At 32.4% G+C, this 22,587-nt stretch overlaps 2 protein-coding genes and 1 long non-coding RNA gene across 3 annotated transcripts; 2 read left to right on the top strand and 1 right to left on the bottom strand.

Moving 5' to 3' along the window:
- Positions 1-1,670: 1,670 nt before the first annotated feature.
- LOC126656122 (transcription factor HHO5) lies at positions 1,671-4,897 on the top strand. Its single transcript, XM_050350606.2, has 5 exons — positions 1,671-2,101; positions 2,249-2,445; positions 2,913-3,282; positions 4,160-4,236; positions 4,345-4,897. The coding sequence occupies exons 1-5, from the start codon at positions 1,903-1,905 to the stop codon at positions 4,576-4,578; spliced, it is 1,077 nt and encodes a 358-aa protein (XP_050206563.1). The 5' UTR covers positions 1,671-1,902; the 3' UTR covers positions 4,579-4,897.
- Positions 4,898-12,125: 7,228 nt separating this feature from the next.
- LOC126656327 (uncharacterized) lies at positions 12,126-18,403 on the top strand. Its single transcript, XM_050350869.2, has 10 exons — positions 12,126-12,392; positions 12,491-12,598; positions 12,858-12,903; positions 13,205-13,280; positions 13,971-14,334; positions 14,777-15,026; positions 15,262-15,510; positions 15,594-15,710; positions 16,196-16,675; positions 18,245-18,403. The coding sequence occupies exons 1-9, from the start codon at positions 12,321-12,323 to the stop codon at positions 16,642-16,644; spliced, it is 1,731 nt and encodes a 576-aa protein (XP_050206826.1). The 5' UTR covers positions 12,126-12,320; the 3' UTR covers positions 16,645-16,675; positions 18,245-18,403.
- Positions 17,471-21,654, bottom strand: LOC126655610 (uncharacterized). Its single transcript, XR_008789482.1, has 7 exons — positions 21,570-21,654; positions 20,698-21,145; positions 20,393-20,620; positions 20,105-20,235; positions 18,042-19,776; positions 17,810-17,894; positions 17,471-17,669 (listed from the first exon to the last, which is right to left on the bottom strand). It is a non-coding gene; the product is annotated as an uncharacterized LOC126655610 (long non-coding RNA).
- Positions 21,655-22,587: the final 933 nt, after the last annotated feature.

The following is a 22,587-nucleotide window of genomic DNA, read 5'->3' on the forward strand; positions in this document are numbered from 1 at the left end:
ACTTTTTGACACTAAGATTCTTAGGGCTTGTATGAATATGGCTAATCAACAAAATAAATGTACAATTTAGTAAATCACAAGAATCCCTTTTCAAAAAGAATGGATATCAAGGAATTGACCTAATCTAAGCAACCTAATAATTCCACTATTTTAGATGAGTTTATCCTCCTACTAGATGATGGAATATAATTTCATCATATTTCAAATATTCTATTTGCTTTATACAAAACTATATCAATTATATTGATAGATACTAATTTACAATAAATATAAATATTAAAAAAATTAACTCATCTATTTAAATAAAAAATTGTTATCCTTTTCGTCTTAATAATGATGTCCAATTATTCATTATGACATAGTTTAAAAGAACTCAACAGATATTATAATTTTTTTGTATTTTTTATCTTTTCTACTATATTTTCGCTTGTTATAGTTACTAATTTTTGTTTATTTATAGATATCAATAAATAAATTTTGTTCCTTGATGTTAAGTTTATTGGTAGGTTTTAAATCCAAACAATATGCAAAATGAATTTTAGGAAGTGTTATTCATTGGACATAAGCAAAAATTGCAAAACAAAATTGATAATTATATTGGAAGAAATATGGTATAGCTTTTTAAATATTAATTAGTTTTTATATAACTAATAAGAATATATATCATATTTAATTTTTATGATAATCGGAAAGGAGAATGTTTATGGGAGAAATTGAACCCACGACCTTTCACAATGTTGCCCATAAGTTAAATTGAAAATAATACCTAATAAATAGGACAATTAAACTTGAAAAAAAAACACCTTAAACTTGACAATTTAACTCGTTTTATTCTCTCAAATAATCCAATAAAATTGTGCCATATCACATCGACTTCAATTTGTATGTAATGCATTAATTATTTTTTGACATCTCGTATAAAACGGTAAAATGAGCTGAAATACCACGTTCATGATTTTTTTCTTTTAATTGAATTAAAAAAACATAATAAAATTGTCTAATTATTTAAAAAAATCCCATCTTTAACTTTTTTTGTTGTTTATATCCCGACCTTGTAAAAAAGTCATTTGTATCCAATTTCGGGTTTTTAGGTTCCATCTCTATCTAGTACACAAATATAATTGACAATTTAATGAATTAAAGGATGAACAAATTAAAAACAATTAAATAAAAAGTTATATCATACATCTAAGTAGTATATATATAAATTGAAGGATTATTTTAAACTTTTTTTTCAAGTGAAAGAGGTAATTTTAATACTTTTGGATAGAGATAAAATCTAAAAATCCAAAATAAGATCAGAGTGTAAACGAAAAAAAAATTTAAGGTGAGATTTTTTTAAGTAATTATGCCTCATAAAATTGTGAAAGAGAGTTGATATGGTAAAAATGGTAATTTCCAAGAATCAAAGATTTACAATAAAAAGTAGCCCTAACTTTCTTACCTATAAAAGTGCCTTAACAAAGTCAAAAGTACTATTTGTCCCTTTTTTCACTCCCATTCCTCAACCTCACCTACCAAAAGGAATCTTCAATATCACACAAAAACACTTTTTTATTTCCCTTTTAACCCCAATAAATCAGATTAATTACCAAAAACAAACACTCCACTTATAACCACAATTCGCCACGTGTCTTATAAGATCCAAAGATTCCACTATTACTGCAAACCAACTCACTGAGTCACCGAGTCAACTCAAAATACGCGACGACCCGAGTTTTTCTTTTGTTTTTTCATAACTAGTAAACGAATCTTCGCGTCTCTGAATCTGAACATATTTTATTTTATTTTATGTTATCCCTCTCTCTCTATAAATATTTAAACAAAATTAGCTGTTTTTTTCTCTGTTTATATAAGATATGATAAATTATTACTGAAGAAATTATTAGTGAAAGCAAAAAAATGGAGCTGAGCTTGGATTTAAGCTTGGTTTATGTACCCAAAACAATTAGTGAGTATTTAAAAGAGGTGTCAAAGGTTAAAGATTGCAGCTTGAAATTATCGAAGATTGAAGAATATTTGAGTCAATTAGAACAAGAAATGAAAAAGATTGAAGCTTTTCAACGTGAATTGCCTCTTTGTATGCTTCTTTTGAATGATGGTATGTTTTTTTTTTTGGTTTTTGTGGTTTGAGATTGTGTTTTTTTTTGGTTTTGAATTTGATTGTGTTTTTGTTTGGTTTTTGTGGTTTGAGATTGTGTTTTTTTTTTTTGGTTTTGAATTTGATTGTGTTTTTGTTTGATTTTAGCTATTGTTAAGTTGAGAGAAGAGACAATGCAGTATCAGAAAATGGAAGAGATTGTGTCTGAAAAAGAAAATTCTTGTAGAAATGGAGATAGAGAAATGGAAAATGATTTGATTGATAAAAAGAATTGGATGAGCTCTGTTCAGCTTTGGATTGATGGTGATTCTAAGAACCAGGATTCAAAATCAGAAACTAAACAGGTAATTAAGTTGTTTAATCTTGTTTTTTTATTTAGAATTTATATGTTTAAGCTAGGTCGCACGGAAACTGAATATTTGGACACGGACATAGCGAAACGGTGTTGTTTCAAGATTTCCTGTGTTAAAATTGTAGTTTCGTGTCCGCAACGCCAAGTGTCCGATACGTTTCCGAAACGGGAAAGGTTAATTGAGTGAAGTGTCGGTGCTTAAGCTCTAGCATGCACACGGGAAAACGGACATTTGAACAAGGACATGGCGAAACTATGTTATTTTAAGGTTTCTTATGTTAAAATTGAAGTTTTGTGTCCGAAACTCCAAGTGCCCGTTTTCGAAACAGAAACTGTTAGATTGATGAAGTGTCTGTGCTACCTAGTTAAAGTACTAGTAAGAAGGAAAGATTGGATTTTTTTAATTGGTTTCTGAATTTTTGATTAATAGATGTGTTTTTGTTGTTGTTGGGTGATCAGAGGAGTGAAGAAGATGATGATAGGTCAACTTGTGAGAACCCAGTTCAGCTGTGTAATTACAGAAGTAAAGAAGAGGAATTTGTGGCGTTTAAGGCAAAATCTGGGATTGAAAATACTAAAAAGATAGAGGAAAAAGAAGTTGTTTCACAAGTTACTGGACTGTCTCTTATTACTCCAGTTTCTAAATTGAGTTCTTGCAATTTGATGCCGAAAATCAGCGGCTCTAATCAAATTAAGACGCAGAACAAACCCCAGCAGCAACAGAAGCAGCAGCAGCAGCAGTCTGTTAACAAGAAACGGAGGCGTTGCTGGTCACCGGAGCTTCACCGGCGCTTTGTTGATGCCTTACAACAACTTGGTGGATCTCAAGGTAACCAACTTATGGCCAAAAGCTATTTGCACGAAACTTATCGAGTTCTATATTTTTGCTTTTGGTGTTGTTTCTGTTTCCAGAAAGTCGAGAACTCTATATTTATAACCTAGTCTTTGTAGGAAATATTGTTTCCATTATTTTCTGTGTTTTTTGTTTCAATGTTTCCGTGTCCGATAGGGAAAAAGTTTCTGTTTTTAGACTCGTGCAGGCATTTTTAGTCCTGTAGACTTGGTAGCTCTTAAATAAATTTCTAGAGAATTGTTATGTCTTTTTATGCAAACTGTGATTACAAAGATCTGTTGAGATACTATGTTGCACGAAAACTTCCCGAGTCCTACATTTCAGCATTTAATTTCCGTTTCTGGAATACTTTTGAAACTTGGATCTCTATATGTATAAACCAATTTTGTAAAAAATATTGTTACTTTGATTTGATATTCATTTAGGATTCTAGTTTCATCGTTTTCGTTTTAATGTATAGAGAATTGGTTGGCTCTTAAATTAACTTTTGAAAATTCTACAGAGTTGCAATGTCTCTATGTGTAAATTATGATTACAAAGATTTGTTAATATGCTATGTTGCATGGAAACTTCTCCAATTCTATGTTTTGGTGATTCATTTGCGTTTCCGGAAAGGCTTCTAAATCTCCGAAACTCTATATTTATAAACTATTTTTGTAAAAAATATTGTTTCGTCGCTTTCTGTTAAACAAATGTAACTGAATCTGATTACTAAATGAATTGACTGATTGGCTTGTTTGTTCTTTTGCTAAAGATACTCTTTCTTGTCATAATTTTAGTTCTTTATGTTTTGCTGAACTGAATTCTTTCTACATATTAATAAACTCTTTATTTTGATTATTCTGTTCTTCAGTGGCCACTCCTAAACAAATAAAAGAACTCATGCAAGTTGATGGGCTCACTAATGATGAAGTTAAGAGTCACTTGCAAGTAAGTTCTTGATTCAGAAATTTGTTTCATAATCAACATCTTAATGTGTTATATATATGGCAAAATAATATAATAATATAATAATATATGATGTTTTTCTATCGGCAGAAATATAGGCTTCATATCCGTAAACATCCAGCTTCTTCTGGCGCTCAAGCAAGTTTCTTATGGATGACTCGAAATGAAAACGGAGACCATCCATCAAAACAAAGTGTTATGAATTCAAATTCTCCTGAAGGATCGTTCCATCAATGTGGGACCGCCAAAGGTATGTCTAATACCGGAGACGAAAACATGGAAGCAGAAGATGATAATTCATCTGCAAGCAATAGTTGGAAATGAGTGGTAATTAAACTGATTTCTAATATACCTGTGAATTTTGCAGAACAAAAATATACATGAGAAATCAGATTTTGTAAACATGAAATTATAATGTTGACACATATAGGACTCGAGTTCTTTTCATTAAACTAAGAGACAAAGCGTACATTAGAGAGATCGGAGATGAATAGATTTTGCGGATTCAGTTTTGTCTCAACCTAGAGTTCTATCTCTTTCTTACGGAACTGTGTTGTTCATCACTTCATTTTTAAACAATTACATTACAAATTTGTGATCTATATGGATGGTGAAATGATAGATGCTTATTGTTATTTGTTAATATGTCAATTGATTGACATTTTCTTTGCTTAAATAATCATCAGCTATGTTGCACGGAGAGGAAAATTCTAAAACAGAACATGTTGAAACGTAAACGGGGAAACGTATCTTATATAAATAGTTTATAAATATAAAGTTTTGGAAAATTATAAGTATTTTGCAAAGTGAAAACGAAATGTTAAAACGCAAGATTCGATAAGTTTCATGCAACATAGGTAATCATTTACAGTAAGAACTAGTTCTGTGCTGAATGCTCTCCAGGATTGTTTTCATTTTGGCTGTGAATTTTTCACAGAACCTTATGATTACTAAATCTTGTCATTTCCATCTGTCTCTTTCTTTCCAGTTTTTTCATTTGTGGTTAAGGTTAGTTTTGTCATTATGAGAAGATTTGATCCAACGACTTTATATCTAGAGTTGTAAAGAACAAAATGGACGAGTTTTGAGATGTTTATGTTGAGTTCTCTGTAAGAATTAGAGTGTTTATGTTCGGTTCGTTAATTAACTAAAAACTAGATAGTTTTAACAAAAAATATATCATTTTTCTTATATACGAGTTAGTTCATGAACTCTTAATCGAACTCATATATGTGACAGTTTACGAGCTTATAATCGAGTTTGTCAGCCAACTTGCGAGTTTATATACGAGTTGTTCTGTTTGTAAATACCATTAAGTTTAAATTCGAATCGTTTAAATAAATGAATATAAATTAAACCTTAAACTCGTTCATTTAAAATAACAAAACGAATTCGAATCGAATTTTTATCGAGCCGAACACCAAACTCTAACACTATTATTTCTATGTGTGGTTTTCTTTTTAAAAGTCAAGGATAAAACAATTAAAAAATACTATGATTCTATGTCTGAACTGAAAGTTCAGCAAATAAATCCAGTTCTCTATAAATAATAATTTAAAAATTTGTTAAAATTATCCATAAGATTAAGATATGCATTAGATGATTCAACTTCCACTTACAGCTAATCTTTTGTGCAAAGAAAATTGGAATCAGAATAAGACAAAGGTGTCAGTTTCGTGTGAAACAAACAAAATTAAATATGAATCTTAATCAGAGGATATGGTTAGTCCACCTAAGATTTTGCATTCAACATTGAACGACTTATATGAAAGTATTGCTTTTCTTTAGAGAGATTGTTAGACAGATTGGGTTTACCACATCATCCGTAAACTAATCTATTACATTATGACACATCATTAAAATATTAACACTATCGTAATTTTGTTTATTATTTTTATACACTTTTAAATAATAATATTACGATAGTGCCATTATTTTAATAACGTGTCATAATGTGATAAGCTTAGATCACGGATGACGTAGTAAACTGGGACTAATTAAAAATTTCTCTTTCATCGAATCTTCTTTTTATGTTCATTTCAACTTTGTTTAAACTATCTTCTAAGGAAAAAAAAACTTTGTTTAAACTATCTTTTCTCTTTTATTCTGAATAAAGGTTGAATTTAGTCATCTTTTTTATTTTTAAAAAAAGGCTCAATTCAGTTTTTGAATTCGTAATTTTTTAGAATCAAATGACTTAATTTTAATAATATAAATTATTTAAACTAGATATACAAGTTAAGAGAGCAAATTGATCCTTTGATTCAGATAAGCTATACCGGTGTATTTTGTTCTGAATGGTCCTGATATTTCAGCAATGCGCTCTACAATTAAGGTAATACTTATATTAATATCTTTTTAACGGTAAGTAATTTCACCGTTCGTTTAGCAAATTATTTACGCTTTCGTATTTTAATTTGTTAAATAAATGTGTATTTGGATGACTCAATAGTAGCTGTGAAGTTCACTTTTATTTCTTTTGCTTAAGATTGGTTCATCATCTTCAAGAGATGGCCTTACTTCTTATATATTTATATACTGTTATCTTTGGTAAAAAAAAAAATTGATCATTTGGTCGTTTTACCTTTTTTGCTTGGAATATTAGTGGGCATAAAAAATAATGCATTAAATTCAAATCAAACTAAAAGGAATCGAATTGAAATGAATTTTTTTGAAAGAAATCCATATAAACTTATAAGAATTTTAGGTCGAACGAACAAATCAATTGAGTTGATTTTTCGTTTGATCTTTCTCCGGTCAGTATCAAAATTAAGTACTCCTAATATATAAGTATCTCATCAACAAAACAAAAGACTAACATTTGTGTATATCTCAAACCCAAAATATAAATTAAAGTGTACCAGATTTTTATTTAAATAACAAATTTGAAAATAAATTTAATTTTTATTCTTTTTTAATTGAAATTTATTTTATACTTCTATGGAATTTTTCTTTAAAGTAAAATATTTTATTAAACTAATATAACCCATAGACATAGCACAAGGATTAAACTTAAAAGGGCAGTGTGCCTATATAAAAAATGTCTAATTTTAACTCCCGCTTGAAACAATTGCTGGAATTTCAACTTGTATATTACTGTGAATAGGAGCATATTAAATACAAGTGAGTTACCCACAAATCTTGGGTTTGTTACAAGAATTATAACAGAAGATATACATAGAAATATAGCCAATATATACGGCAACAACATGTTCAGTAGATAGCAATTTGAATTTCAAATGATAACGGAATATGACTCTTATCACCCGCCCGCAAGTTGAACTCGGGATTGAACGACGTTCAACTTGTCTCGAAGAAAATGAACCGCGTCTTAGCTAGCGGTTTCGTTAGAATATCAGCAATTTGTGATTCAGAATTGATGAATTGAACTTCAAGAAATTTGCTCGCTACATGCTCACGAACATAATGATAATCAATCTCAAGATGTTTCGAACGAGAATGAAAAATGGACGTTGTAGTGAGATATGTTGTGCTGAGATTATCACACCATAATATAGGACATTTACCAACTGTAAAACCCAACTCATTGATGATAGAATAAATCCACTTCAGCTCTGAGACAGTGGTGGAAAGTGCTCTATACTCAGCTTCAGTTGACGATTTAGCTACCATTCTCTGCTTTCTAGAACCCCAAGCAATAAGATTAGTACCATAAAAAATACAAAAACCAGTGGTAGACCGTCGATCATCAATTGAACTCGCCCAATCGCTGTCACTATAAGCTGAAATTATGGTAGAGGCTGATTTGTGTAACATAATACCATGAGTAATGGTAGATTGAAGATAGCGCAAGATTCGCTTAACGGCGGACCAATGAACATCCGTAGGTTGATGCATAAATTGTGATACTTTGTTGACAGAGAATGAGATATCCGGCCTTGTAAGTGATAAATATTGTAAGCCCCCAACAATACTGCGATACAATGATGCATCATGAAAAGAATCACCAATACTAAGTGATAGACTGTTTTTCGGATCAGCAGGAGTACTAATACCATTTGCTTCCTCCATTCGGGCTTTGTGCAGTAAATCACGAATATACTTCTTTTGAGTTAAGTACAATCCATTATCATTCCATGTAGCTTCAACACCCAAAAAATAGTGAAGTATGCCAAGATCTTTGATAGAAAATTCAGTACTAAGTGATTGAATAATTGAAGCAATACGTGAGGAATCATTGCCCGTGAGAATGATGTCATCCACATAAACAAGGCAGAATAATTGAATATCATTTTTCTTGTAGAAATACAATGAACTGTCTGTCTTTGATCCTTCAAACCAAGAGCAAGAAGAGCTGATGAAAGCCGTTTGTACCATTGACGAGGTGCTTGTTTGAGGCCGTACAATGACCTGTGAAGTTTGCAAACATGATCTGCTTTCAGCTTATCAACAAAACCTTGCGGTTGAGACATAAAAATATCTTCTTCGAGAAAGCCATGAAGAAAGGCATTCGAAACATCAAGTTGTTTGACTGTCCAATTATGAGAAACAACAACCGATAATATAAGACGAACCGTTGCTGGACGAATGACTGGACTATAAGTATCAGTAAAATCAACACCTGGTCTTTGATGAAAACCCTTAGTCACTAATCTGGCTTTGTATCGATCTATAGTGCCATCAGATTTCCGTTTAATTCGGTAAACCCATTTGTTACCAACCACATTGTGAGAAGGGTGTGGAGGAACAAGAGTCCATGTGTGATTGTTTGAAAGAGCATCGATTTCATCTTGCATAGCTGTTTTCCAAAGAGATGACTTAACTGCTTTACTGAAACATGATGGCTCTTCTTCTGTGTTTATGGTTGCCGTGAAAATTTTGGGTTTCAGGTGACCTGATTTTAACCGTGTATTATAAGGGTGAGAAGAGGTGGCTTGAGTTTGAGTAGCCAAAACAGGTATAGGAGATGAATTAATTTGAACATCAATGGGTAAAGGAGAAGACGTTTGATTGGAGTGAGCAAGTGAAACGTTATTGGCTAAAGGAGAAGAAATAGGTGGGACCCGTGACATGTGAGGGGAAAGAATCAAATCAGATGACATGGCAGGAGGAGCACAAGAATCTTGGAGATTGGTTGAGTGGTTGGGTTGAAATAAAGTTGCAGCTGGTTGATTTAAATTAGCATGATTTGGCGGAGATATTGTAGGTAGGGTTTCATTTGGTATGATAGGATCATGAGAAGAATCTGGATTTATGGGAGTATTTGAATTTGAGATTGATTCTTTAGCAGGAACCAACGGGATTTGAATTGCAGCAGGTGAAGAAGCTTGAATTTTAACCAGTGCTGACACATCATTTTTCTTCTGAAATGGAAATTCCTGTTCAGCAAAAACAATATGTCTAGATGTTAGCATTTTATTGGTAATTAAATTAAGACAAATATACTCTTTGTGAGTTTTGCTATAACCAAGAAAAACACAAGCTGTTGACCGATCTGAAAATTTATTCACAGCATATGGACGTAGCCATGGATAACACAAGCAACCGAAAACTCGCAAATCATTATAATGAGGCTGAATATTGAAAAGAATATGATATGGAGATGTATGATTATGTAAAGATGGTGTAGGCAACCTATTAATTAAATAAATTGCAGTATCAAAAGCATACGTCCAATATTTCAGAGGAACATTAGAATGGTTAAGCAAAGACAGGCCAGTTTCAACAATATGTCGATGTTTTCTTTCTGCTAAACCATTTTGTTCAGGAGTTTTTGGGTAAGAACTACTTCGTGTGATACCATTATCCGCAAGATATTTTGTAAGACCAACAAATTCACCGCCAAGATCAGAGTGAAAAACTTTAATAGAACGAGCAAAGAATTTCTCAACAATGGTACGAAATTTGACAAAGATATTAAACACATCAGATTTATGTTTCAAGAAATAAATCCAACAATATTTACTAAAATGGTCATGAAAAATAACATAATATCGGAAACCATCAACAGACTCAATTGGAGATGGTCCCCAAACATCTGAGCTAATGACATCCAAAGGACCTTGACACCGAAATTTTGAGACAGGAAATGGCAATTTATGACTCTTGCTAACACTACAAGCATTACACACAGACTGCGATTTATTTGAGACTGGAATTTTTGCATTAATCAAAATCTTATTCACTGTTTGGGGTGCCGCATGACCAAGACGATTATGCCATGTCGAGAATGAACAGTAATGTGCTTCTTTTATCGGAGTTGAATCTTTCTTTGGTACTAGAAAGAGAGAATACAGTCCTTGATTACTCAGGCCTGAAATTAAAACCTTCCTCGTGCGGATATCCTTTATTTCAAAGTGACATGGGAAAAATTCAACAGAAACTTGGTTAGCACTAGTAAAAGAAGCAATAGACAGTAAATTGGAACAAGCATGAGGAAAACGAAGTATATTTTGTAATTGAAAAGATGAATCAAAAGAATTAAATTGAGAGGATCCAATATGAGTAATAGGAAGAATATTACCATCACCAATCTTGATACCATCAGAACCGTTATATTCGGCTGAAACGTGAAGATTTTTCAAATCAGAAGTCAAATGATGTGTAGCACCCGTATCCATAATCCAAGCTTGATGATTTGGGTTGGAAGATGCTGCAAGATTAGAACTCGGAGAAGGTTGCAGATTACGGTTTTCCCGTCGAATTTTTGGAGAAGAGCATTTGTTTGCATAATGCCCATTTCCATTACAATTAAAGCATGTAACAGTGAGAGGATCAAAACTGGTTTCATAAGAATTTCCACCTGAAAAATTGATACTGTCGTGAGTTGTTGGAAAAGTTTCTGCCACGGCCTCCTCGTGGTTTATATCCACGACCCCTGCTAAAATTGTTTGAGAAATTTCGGCCGCCTTGAGAAAACTGATTGGCAGAATAGAAAGCAGTGGGAATATTCACAACATTTGATTTTTCAGCAACTAAACTGGCTTCTTCACTCAAAAGCAAGCCATAGAGATCATCAAATCCAATAGAATCCAAACGATTTTCCAAAGATCGAAGAAATGGCCAATATGTATGATCAAGACCATTATTAATAACCTGCACAAGATCATCTTCAAGAACCACAGCTCCAAGAGCAAGCAACTGATCAAACATACCTTTTGCACGTTGAATGTACGTAGCAATGGTTTCATCATTTGATTTTTGGAGACGGAAAAAATTTGCTTTAATGGTTCGAATCTGTGCCTTTGAGTCAGAAGAATAGGCTGCAGAAAGTTTATGCCATGCTTCCTTTGTTGTGGAAACATTTACAATTTGAGAAATAAAATTCTCTGAAACTGAGCTGATTATCCAAGTAAGAACCAATTGATCGTATCTATACCAGGAATGATAAGCAGGATTGGGTTCATCATCCTTGATTTTTGGTGGTGGGGTGGAAGTACTCTCAATATGGTTATCGAGATCGTAAGAACGAAGTAATGACATTAATTGAGCTTGCCATATGAGATAATTTGTTGTGTTTAATTTGATGGGTAAGTGAGCTGTTAAGTTTGCATTAGGAAAGATATTAGAAGAGTTTCCAGCCATTTTGAAGAGAAAAGAAAATTTGGGTTTGAAACCTTAATGCAGCTCCGATACCATGAAATAATTGCTGGAATTTCAACTTGTATATTACTGTGAATAGGAGCATATTAAATACAAGTGAGTTACCCACAAATTTTGGGTTTGTTACAAGAATTATAACAGAAGATATACCTAGAAATATAGCCAATATATACGGCAACAACATGTTCAGTAGATAGCAATTTGAATTTCAAATGATAACTGAATATGACTCTTATCACCGCTAACCCTCGCTAACAATTGGAGTAGACTATCTTTCAAAAAAAAAAAAAACTTTAAAGGGCACAGTTAAACTGAAGTCATCAAACGACGTTGTTTAACCAGTGCTAAAACCTCTTCCTCACCTGAGGCAATTTAAACCTCACTGCTAAACCCTAATCAATTCCATTTTTGTTTTGATTGATTTCAAATTGATAAATATCAACCATTCATTTCAGCAATTCAGGTTTATTTCTCTTTTAATTTCATTCATTGCAGTAGTAACTATGAGGGAGATAGTGACAGTCCAAGTCGGAGACTTCGCCAATTTTATCGGCTCCCATTTTTGGAACTTTCAGGTATCATATTATAACTTGCTCCCACTAAATTTGATTTTATTATTGGTGCTTGTTTCTGAAATTGATCGAGTGTTTTTTTTTTTTCATCAACTCTGAAGGATGAGTTGCTGGGTTTGGCCGCTGATCCTGGTAGTAATCCATTATTTAAGAATCATAATCAGTACCTTAACATGGATGTGCTTTATCGAAATGGCGAGACGCAACAGGTATGCTCAGTTTAAATGCATAAGATTGATTTTAATCAGTTCAGAACACAATATTGATAATCTATGTATTTTCATATGAATGTTACTTTTATATTAAAATCTGAGAGCTTCGGATGTATGCTGTATTTAGGATATTGTTATTCATACTAAGTTTTCGTAAAAAAATGGCTTAGAGACACGTTGCTATGTATCATTTGTTGACTTGAGTATTTTTGATGGAGATATAATGTGTGCATTGTTGTTTCTTAAACATGCGCAGGGGACCCTTACATATACTCCCCGTGTAGTTTCTATAAACCATCAAGGTACTTGATCCATGATTTCATGTCTATCCTATTGTAAAGACCTTATACGTCCTTTTTTTTGTCATTTTAAGAAAGGCGCTTATCTTGTCACAGTAAATATGTTTTCTTGTTGATAACTTGACAATGGAATTATTAAGATGTGAAATTTTTTAGTGTTTTGAGATGTGCTCGTAAGTTTGATGCTCAAGGGCGGCTTTGCTATTTTCTTTGTAAAGAGACCTTGAAAATGACTGTGTAGCCTTCAGACCCATTAAAAGTTGGCAATGATTTAATTATAGTTGGAGGTTTTTGTACGTTTCAGGGTCCCTAGGATCATTGAGTTCACAGGGTGCATTATACAAGGAAGGGCCATCAGCTTCATCAGCAGTTACCACATGGTGCGAGTTTTAGTATTTATTTTTTATTTAAGCTACCTTAAATAGATTGTGAAAACTAATGCAATTTAACTTGTTCAGAGTAAAGGCATGAGCATGAAAGATTTGACATGACAAGTCCAATACTCATTTTTTTATTTAATTTCCTATTCACATTATTTATGTTATTTTTCAAAGCATTATGTATTTTGAAGTTAATTGGATCCTTTTCCTTGCAAATATTGTGTAGATAGATGTTTATTAAGGAAAGAGAAACACCATAGAAGAAAACTTGTCCCAGACTACGCAATCTTTTGCAGTTTGCTACTCTAAGAATGCTGAACGATGCTTTTATTGTCCCAGACTATAAATATTTAACAATGCTTCAGTTTCTCCTATATTTATCTATCTCTCTAGTTGCTGTTTTTTTGTAACTGAAATATTATATATTTTATTAAGTTATCACACTTTTATATTATACATTTTATTAAATTATCACTTTTGCTTGGGTTTCTTCCTGCTCGTCAAAGTAACAGCATGAAAAATATGTTTTTCTTAGTTTCGTAGCCTCTAATTTTACATTTTAATAAAACTCATGCTTTATATCTTTAGTCTATCAATGCAGATACACTCGTGTATTCTGTTTTTTACAATTTCCGAATATGGTATTTTTGTTTTTAGTGGCATTCAATAATGACTATGAGCAATGCGCAGGACAGGCAACATTTCCACTCATGCATCTGAGCCTTCAAAGAAGAATTTGTTCTTGCAAAGTTTGGATGAGGAAGAGCGGGGGAATTTGAAATGCAGTGGTAGCAACAAGGGGAATACTGCTACACAATCAGAAATCCAAAATCAGGATATAGTTGGATGTTTAGAAAATGGAGTCCAGTATTGGACAGATTTCTCAAAAGTGCATTATCATCCGCAAAGTTTATATGAATTAAGTGGATTATGGATGGATACTGAGAAATTTGACAATTTTGGAGCTGGAAGAGATATTTTCTCTGGGGGTTTACGAGGGGAAGAGATAAGTGAGAGGCTGCGATTTTTTGTAGAAGAATGTGACTATATTCAGGTATGCAAAATTGCATGATGAACTTGAAAGTTATATCTTCTTCTAAAAGAAATAGAAAGGATTTTCTCTCTTTACAATAGCTGTTTGTTCTCTTTGAGTGTTTGGGTTGGCTTCTGAATTCCTGCACCTAATCTGTCAAAATATTAGTTTGAGTTTGGAGGCAAGTTCAGGAGACAGTATTCCTTTGATCTTCTTTTATTAGTGAATGTTTCTGTGTTTTTATATTCATGTCATGTTGAGATATCTGAACAATATGCTATTTTGAGGAACCATCTTACTATGTTATCTCTTTGAGACATTTTAAGGATTCTCATTTGATTTTGATTCTTACTTAGAGTCTAGACATGTACCTGATTTTCAGTATGAATTTCAAGTGATTTATCAGCAAATCTACTTTTATTCTCATTTTTCTTTTGATACCAAATCTTCATTTAATTGACAGGGTTTTCAATTCATTGTTGATGATGCTGGAGGTTTCTCTGCTCTGGCTGCAGATTTTTTGGAGAATATTGCGGATGAGTACAGTAATACACCGGTTTTGCTCTATTCTGTTAGAGGTCCTGGTTCCCATATGAACACAAGAAGTCAGAAGCAATCAATTTCCAGGAATATTCATGATGCAGTTTCGTTTTCAAGACTGTCATCCTTCTGTAGAATGATCATTCCAGTTGGTTTACCGTTTCTTAGTAGAAGTGAGCTCCTGTCTTTTCATTGAGTCAAGTGCATGGTTTTTCGTAGCCTTTTAGTGTACTGCCATTTTCACATCTTCTGAAAAATTCTCTACGAATTAGGCTGCTTTACTCCTTTTCACCAGATATTACTCATTTTTTCTAAGTAAAACAATCCTTGATTGCTTAACTAGTAACAATATTTATTAATCCTGTCCTTAATAGACTCTGTTTACATGGCTTGTTCCTTTATTTGAAGGTGAAGCTTCGAAATATCTCTGCATAGAAGACGAGAAGCCATACCACTGCAGTGCAGTATATGCTGCTGCTGTACACTCTCTTAGCCTTCCCTTCCGAATGGAATCTATGGGACCCACTGCAGACTCTAGTTATTTTTCTGGTGGTATGGATATTTATGAACTTGTACACACCTTAACCACGCAAGGTAGACAGAATATGGCAATTACTCTGGACGTTGCAATGCCAGTGCATCCTTTGGCACTATCAGGTATTTTATCCGTTGACGTTTATTAACAGACCCTCATTTTTGTCAATAAATTGTTGTTAACTCTTTTGGCATGATTAAACCAGGGAAAAAAGATGAGCAGTATTTTCTACAAAACTTGCATTCATTGACTCCTCAGATAGCAGAAGTGGAAGATTTGCAAGCTGTGGAATCCTTGACTGTTCATGGAGCCTTCTCATCAGGTACTGGCTACGCATATGCTTTATGAATGAACCGAGACAATTTTTTTGAAATTTCACCCTTCCAATATCTTGATTTGCAAGGCCATGCTGGAAATCATCTACATAAATACATTTTAAAACTCAATTAAATATTGAGATGCCTTTAATGAACAACAAGTGTCTTGGTAATTTATAAGTGTGTTTTCTGATTGCTAAAGCTTGATACTTAATTTGTTTATCGGTAGACATGAAATTTCTTGAAAACTTAAAAATAGTATCACCGGGGACAAGAATAAAGATGATTGAACACAATAGTAAAAAAAAAACTTTGATATTTCTTTACATGTAAAGGGTCTGTCTGATAATCTTTTTGGTCAAGAGTAGGTACTATTGGCAAGTTGAGTGAAATTTCAATTCCATGCCCATTTTCTCTCTGCCTTGGCTTATCCATATTGTGCTCCTAATAGATTGTTTGTGTTCTTATTGTTGTTTACTTCTTTCTCTAGGGGGTCGTCAAGCTTCTGTTTGTGAAGTAACAGATACAGTTGATGAGGCTTATGAACATGCATTAATGAGGCCAAAATTTTCCCATCTATCTGTCGCTGTTTGCCCTCTTCCTATACCCTTGCCATTTCCTTCAATCTTCAGCAATAAGGTTGGCCAGCATGGCGAGCTCTTGAGCAGTCCAGTTGCAGGGTCCACGTCAAGGGGATCACTTGACGTCCACTCAATCCCAATGGCAGCTAGACTCCGTTCAAGCAAGGTGATCCTGCCATTTCTGGAGAATAGACTGTTAAATCTTCGGAAATACGGAATCGAGCGGGGAGCACCGGGCACTGAGTTACTCAGGAGCTGGGGATTTGCAAAAGAGGAATTAGAAGAAATGGAAGAAAACATATACAAAATGGTTACAACACTTGATGATCGTTATCAGGGTTCCTCGGACTCGGAATGAGTTATGAGAATGGTGGGAGCTATTTACTCAAGTGAGTTATGTCCTTTCCCTTTGGCTCCCAATAATTTGTTAAGATCAAAATTACAAGTTATATAATGAATATGTTTACCTTGCATGAGATTGCTATACTGGGAAAATGGAACAAAGGATAGGTTTACTCTACATTTTATAACAAAAACGCTAAAATAGTTGAGATTTTCAATAGGGTGGTTGGCAGATTAAATTTTGAAAACTAACTGGAAACTTGAAAAAAAATGAGTTTTATGAAATTGATTTATATTAATGAATATAGTTGCATTTGATTTATTTAGACATTATATGAGATCTGCAAGAAAGGATAAAAGAAAACAAAATAAGTGTAAGTAATTCAATCAGGACATAACTGAAAATGGAGTTTTAATTTTCTTTTGACAAGATTAAAGACTTTCAAATAGCAATTAACCATAGTAAACTATCAAAAGGAACCAAACTATAATACAAAAGTCAAAATCATTGATGTAATTAATTTGCATAACAAAATTTCATGTAAATTTTTCTCTTCTTAGCCACTTATTTGTGATTTTAAAGTATCTATAATTAGCGGTGTGGGCTCAGTTCAACCCGAGCTGAACTGAATTGAAAATTTACCTTTTGTTTTCAAAATCAAACTGAAAATTAAGGAATTAAAAATATTCAAACCGGACCAAATGAGTTGGTTCGGTCAATTTTTCCGGGAAAAGAATGCTACATTTTCGGTTCCAAGATTAAAAAAATAAACCCATAAATTTTGATAAAAATGGATGCACCCCATAAAAGAATATTGAAGTTATAAATTAAAATACATGTGTTGTGATCTGAATTAGAAAATCTTGCATTGGAAAAGCTGAGAAGATAGGCCAGAATCTTTACAAATGTAACATTCAATTAGGTTATGCTGCTATTTTTGCAGTGGCAGTAGACTATGCTGTTGCTCATAACTCGCACTAGAGAATTGCATATTATTCACAACCAAATGCTGCGGCCGATTACCTCTATCATGAGCGAACCTACATAAAACATACGTAAACAATTATCCAACTCATAAATACTCATAATCTGATTTTTTATATAATATTTTGAATATTATATAATCTTTTCCATCTTTATAAAATTATAATAAAATATATAACTTCATATTTTCTCATACCTTGTGAAAAGTTTTTGCTGCTGTTTTTGCAGTAGCATTAGATTATGCTGCCTCTTCTGTTGTTGCTGATGCTCTAAATTTTTTGCTGTTGCAGTGAAATGGTTAGAATTCCTGAGATGAAACAAAAATAAAAGTAACGGTTTTAAAAAAATACGAAATAAATAAACTACGGTATCAATTTGAAACAAGATTTAAAGGTTTGGTGTGATTGTGGTTGATAACCCACACTTACCTTGAACAGAAAGTTTCTTCAAATAGCAAAAATGTTCATGAAGATGGACCAGTTTTCTTTTCAGTCACTTCGTCTTGTAAAAGCTGTTTTGTGTGTTGTTCTAGTCGGATTATTTCCTCCTCGTCTTGTGGTTTCGGATCATCTTGTTCTAGAAAAAGATCCACCTCCATTAGTTTTTTTGAAAGTTGCTGCTGTTTTTGCAGTTGCATCAGATTATGCTGCCTATTCCGATTGTTGTTGTTGATGTGGTCGATTATCTTTATCATCGGCGGACCTGCATAAAATCGTAGGCAAACAATTACCTAGCTCATAAATTTAAAATTTTGATAATAATTTGAGACTAATTGATTCCGATGGTGCTCAATCTATTGTATATTTGCTATTTGGTATCTGTCATATATTTGTTGATAAGTTACTGTTTAGAATCTTTAAAACCAAGAAACTAAAATTAAATAATCAAACAAGCTTAAATTTTCATTTTTTTTATAAAAGTTATTAATTAAAGAAATTCACGAGACGAAACGGAAACCAACTTAAATATTTTCTTGGTATCCAAACAGAGTTGATGCAAAAGAGGAGAAAATTAAAGAAAACAAACCATATGTCGACAAGAGAGACAAGACTCAAGAGGGATATTATACGACATCGTATTGCATGAAAAATTATGGAATGAAGAAATTGAACTTACCAGTTAAAAGTCGAGAAATCTAATAAAAAAAATGTACTAAGAACTCAAGAATTCAACGGTGATGTGTAAAATATATATACAAGAATTCAATGTCCTCAATGTCTCATAACATAAAATATTACTCTAATATCTAAATTTTTGTTTCTTTCTAAATTGATGGTTTAACTTTTTTAAAAATTCATGACATGAGTGTTTTTAACTATTATGGTTTACTACTTGTAATTAAATCACAAATTTTAACGTCTTTTGCATTTGTGATAGGAACTTTAAAATTTGGTAAAATTAATGATGAACATATAATTTTTAGTCTGTATAATCATATAAAGTATGTGTAATTAGTCTATAAAATCACTCACCGACTTTTAATTTTTGGCAAATCAAAACTCTGGAGATGCCACATATGTATGTTGCCACGTCAAAATGTTTCGTTTTACACATTAAAATTATGTCGTTTAATACATGAACGTCATCAATTAAACTAGGCCAAATGTTGTAAAAAGGCCAAACCTTTCACAAAAATTTCACAAAAGTCCTGACCTCTCAATTTTGTCGATTTTGGCCAAAAACTGATTATTTGGTTTCACAAAAGTCATGACCTTTCAATTTTGTCGATTTTGGCCAAAAATGGATTATTCGGTTTCACAAAAGTCCTAACCTTTCAATATTTGGCATGCCACATAGGCGGCACATAGGCGCCACATAGGCAAATTGAAATCAAATTGAGAGTTGGCCACAATTGAAACCAAATAATTTGTTTTTGGCCAAAATCGACAAAATTGAAAGGTCAGGACTTTTGTGAAACTTTTATGAAAGGTTTGGCCTTTTTACGACATTTGGCCATTAAACTACGTCGTTTTATGCTAAAAACTCTAAAAAAAACTATACTATGAGGTTTTACACTTCATCTTCACTATGAATGAATTATGCAAGCAAGGCAATTAAGCTGTTCTAAGATATGAAAGCAACTTGTAAACTACAAATGTTATTTCTCCACAAAAAAATCATCCTCTGTTTTGCTGTATGAGTATCCACCAATTTATATCAGATCTGCAAGAAAGGATAAAAATGAGTGTAAATTATTGAATAATTATGTAAAAGAAGACTTCAAAGACGAAAACTTAAATTATTGAATAATTTACCTTTTGTTTTCAAAATTAAACTATAACTTTATGGAACTAAAAATATTCAATACGAACCAAACTTGTCGATTCTGTCAATCGGTTTGATTTTGTTTGCACTAAAACTTAACTATAAAAATTTTATGTTCAAAATCGAACCAAATCGAAAACAATAGAAGTGATCAGAAACTCTTGTACAAACATAACATAACCTAGTTCACCACAACATAATAAGTTAAAGCAAAGAACACACATACCTTGCACAGCAAGAAAGTTAATATGATCACTAGCAGAGAACTTTCATGAAGATGGACCAGTTTTCTTTTCCTTTTCCTTTTCAGTCTGCTGTTTCTTTTCTAGTTCTGGGTGTTGCTGTCCGTCTTCACCGCTGTTTTTATTTGATGATTGCGATAGAAAATCTTTAGTTATTGCTTATTTTTTATCAAAAAATATTCCAACATGACAAACGACTCATTGTTTTGTTGCAAGAATGATAGAGAACAACCATTCCGTTGTATAATTATTCTTTAAAATTATATAGATACCTGCGTTGTGATGTGGATTGACAAATTTTGCATTGAAAAAGCTGAGAAGAAAGGCCAGAATCTCCACACATGCAACATTTAATTACGCTTATATCAGATTGATTTAGTTGAATTAGCTCCTCCTCATCCTCTTGTTCTTCAAAAAGCTTCAGCTCTAGTCGTTTCGCGGAGAATTGTTTACTATTCTCAACCAAATTCTGTGGCCGATTTATTTCAACACGAGCAGACCTACATAGAGCGCGTACGTAAACAATTCATAAAATTATAATGAAATATATACTGTACTACTTTATAATTTCGCATACCTTGGGAAAAATTCCCGGGTGGTCAGTTCTTCAGCACCCGTTTGTTGCGACAAAACGCGTTGAATTGCATTAGATTTGATATAATTAGTAGACAATTCTTGCTTTGCAGCTAAAATCCGATCCTGTAACAGATTGTATTTTTGCTCGAAATATGAAAATTGAGCGGCCCAGTAAGCCGGATCACGACGGTACTGTTGAGCTTCATAATCAAGTGAATCTATAGCTTCTGCTCTTTGGTTAGGATTAATATCTGTTAAAAGCTTAATAAGATTGCTTGAACCATATAGGCTGTGTAATCTAGTGTACTTTTTGCTCTCCGAAGCCGGTAAATAGGGCGCAATTATACAATCTTCTTTGCATTTTCTCCTATGAAGCTTGCAAGCTGCACATTGTGTTCTTGAGTTTCATGATTCTGACATTTTCTCTTCTTTAATATTCTTTGTCAATTCTGCAAATTGAGTGCAAATAAATTAAGGAAATAAAGAAAATTGAGACCAATTTTTAAGTTTTTATATACATTTGAAGATTGATCAAAGAAAATGAAAGAATATCTACCAAGAAAATGAGAAAAGAAATCAAGAAAACTCAATCTTGTAAACCTAAGAATGTACACAGATAATACAGTTACTACTATTTACTTGAAAAGCAAGAAACTGTTAAGCTTCAAATTTCATTTTTGTTTCATTTACATTAGTTAAAGAAATTAACGAGAGGGAAACCCTTTAATATTTTCTTGGCATCCAAACAGATTATATACTCAAGAACAAATGCAAAAAAAGAAGAGAAATTAAAGAAAACAAGAATTGTGACCAGGAGGGATGATGCACGACGCCGTATTGCATGAAAACTTGAAAAGTATACATTGAACTTACCATTTACCAGAGAGATTTTTTAAGTATCCAAGTAACTGTTTAAAAATGTATTAAAGACTAAAGATTTCAAGGGTGATGTAAAATATATATTCAGTGAGGGGTGACCGTCGAGATTTGATGGCTGTTACCCAGGGGCGTAGGTACATGGAGAACAAGAGGGTCAATTGCCCCCCTTAATTTAAAAAAGGTTACAATTTTTCATGTAAACTTTATTTTAATAGGTACAAGTTATTTAAAAAATATTATATATTGACCCCCTTAGGTTTAATATATTTTACTTTTTATATATTAAATTAAAAAATATTATATGTTGCCCCTCTAATTTTTAATTCCTAGCTACGCCACTGCTGTTGCCTGATAGCCGTCTGATCATATTCTTATAACTAATTTTTGTTTATCTATGTTTGAGTTTTATTTAATTTACAAGAGAGTTGTCAGGAAATTTGATTACCCAGAAAAACAATTAATGATAATACTAATTCTTAAGTTTTATTTAATTTGCACGCTAAAGGATGTGAATGCAGAAAATTCCCACTGGAAGACTCACCCACCATGCCACGTGCGCGACACGGACTGGATCCGGATTAGTCAAGGCGAATTCTTGGAAACCTGATGGGCCTACAAAAAAAAAGGAGAATTTAAAAAAAAAAAAATAGAGCAACGAACTGCAGTTCATTTTAATGGTATAAAAACTAAGCAATTAGTGTCGTGAGTTTAATTTCTTTTGCAAGCACTCTTTCCTTAATTATATTAATAAAAAAATAAGATATAGTAATATTTAAATTATTTTAAAAAATTCTATTTTGAATTTTTTTTGTTTATACCCTGATCTTATAAAAACGTTATTTTTATCCAGTTTTGGGTTTTTAGGTTTCATGATTTCATCTCTAACCAATACAAAAATATAATTGACAATTTAATAAATTAAAGGATGCAAAAATTAAAAACAATTAAATAAAAGGTTATATCATACGTATAATTAATATATAAATATAAATTGGAGGATTATCTTAAATTT

This window comes from Mercurialis annua, linkage group LG7, assembly GCF_937616625.2.
Source record: "Mercurialis annua linkage group LG7, ddMerAnnu1.2, whole genome shotgun sequence".
NCBI lineage: Eukaryota > Viridiplantae > Streptophyta > Magnoliopsida > Malpighiales > Euphorbiaceae > Mercurialis > Mercurialis annua.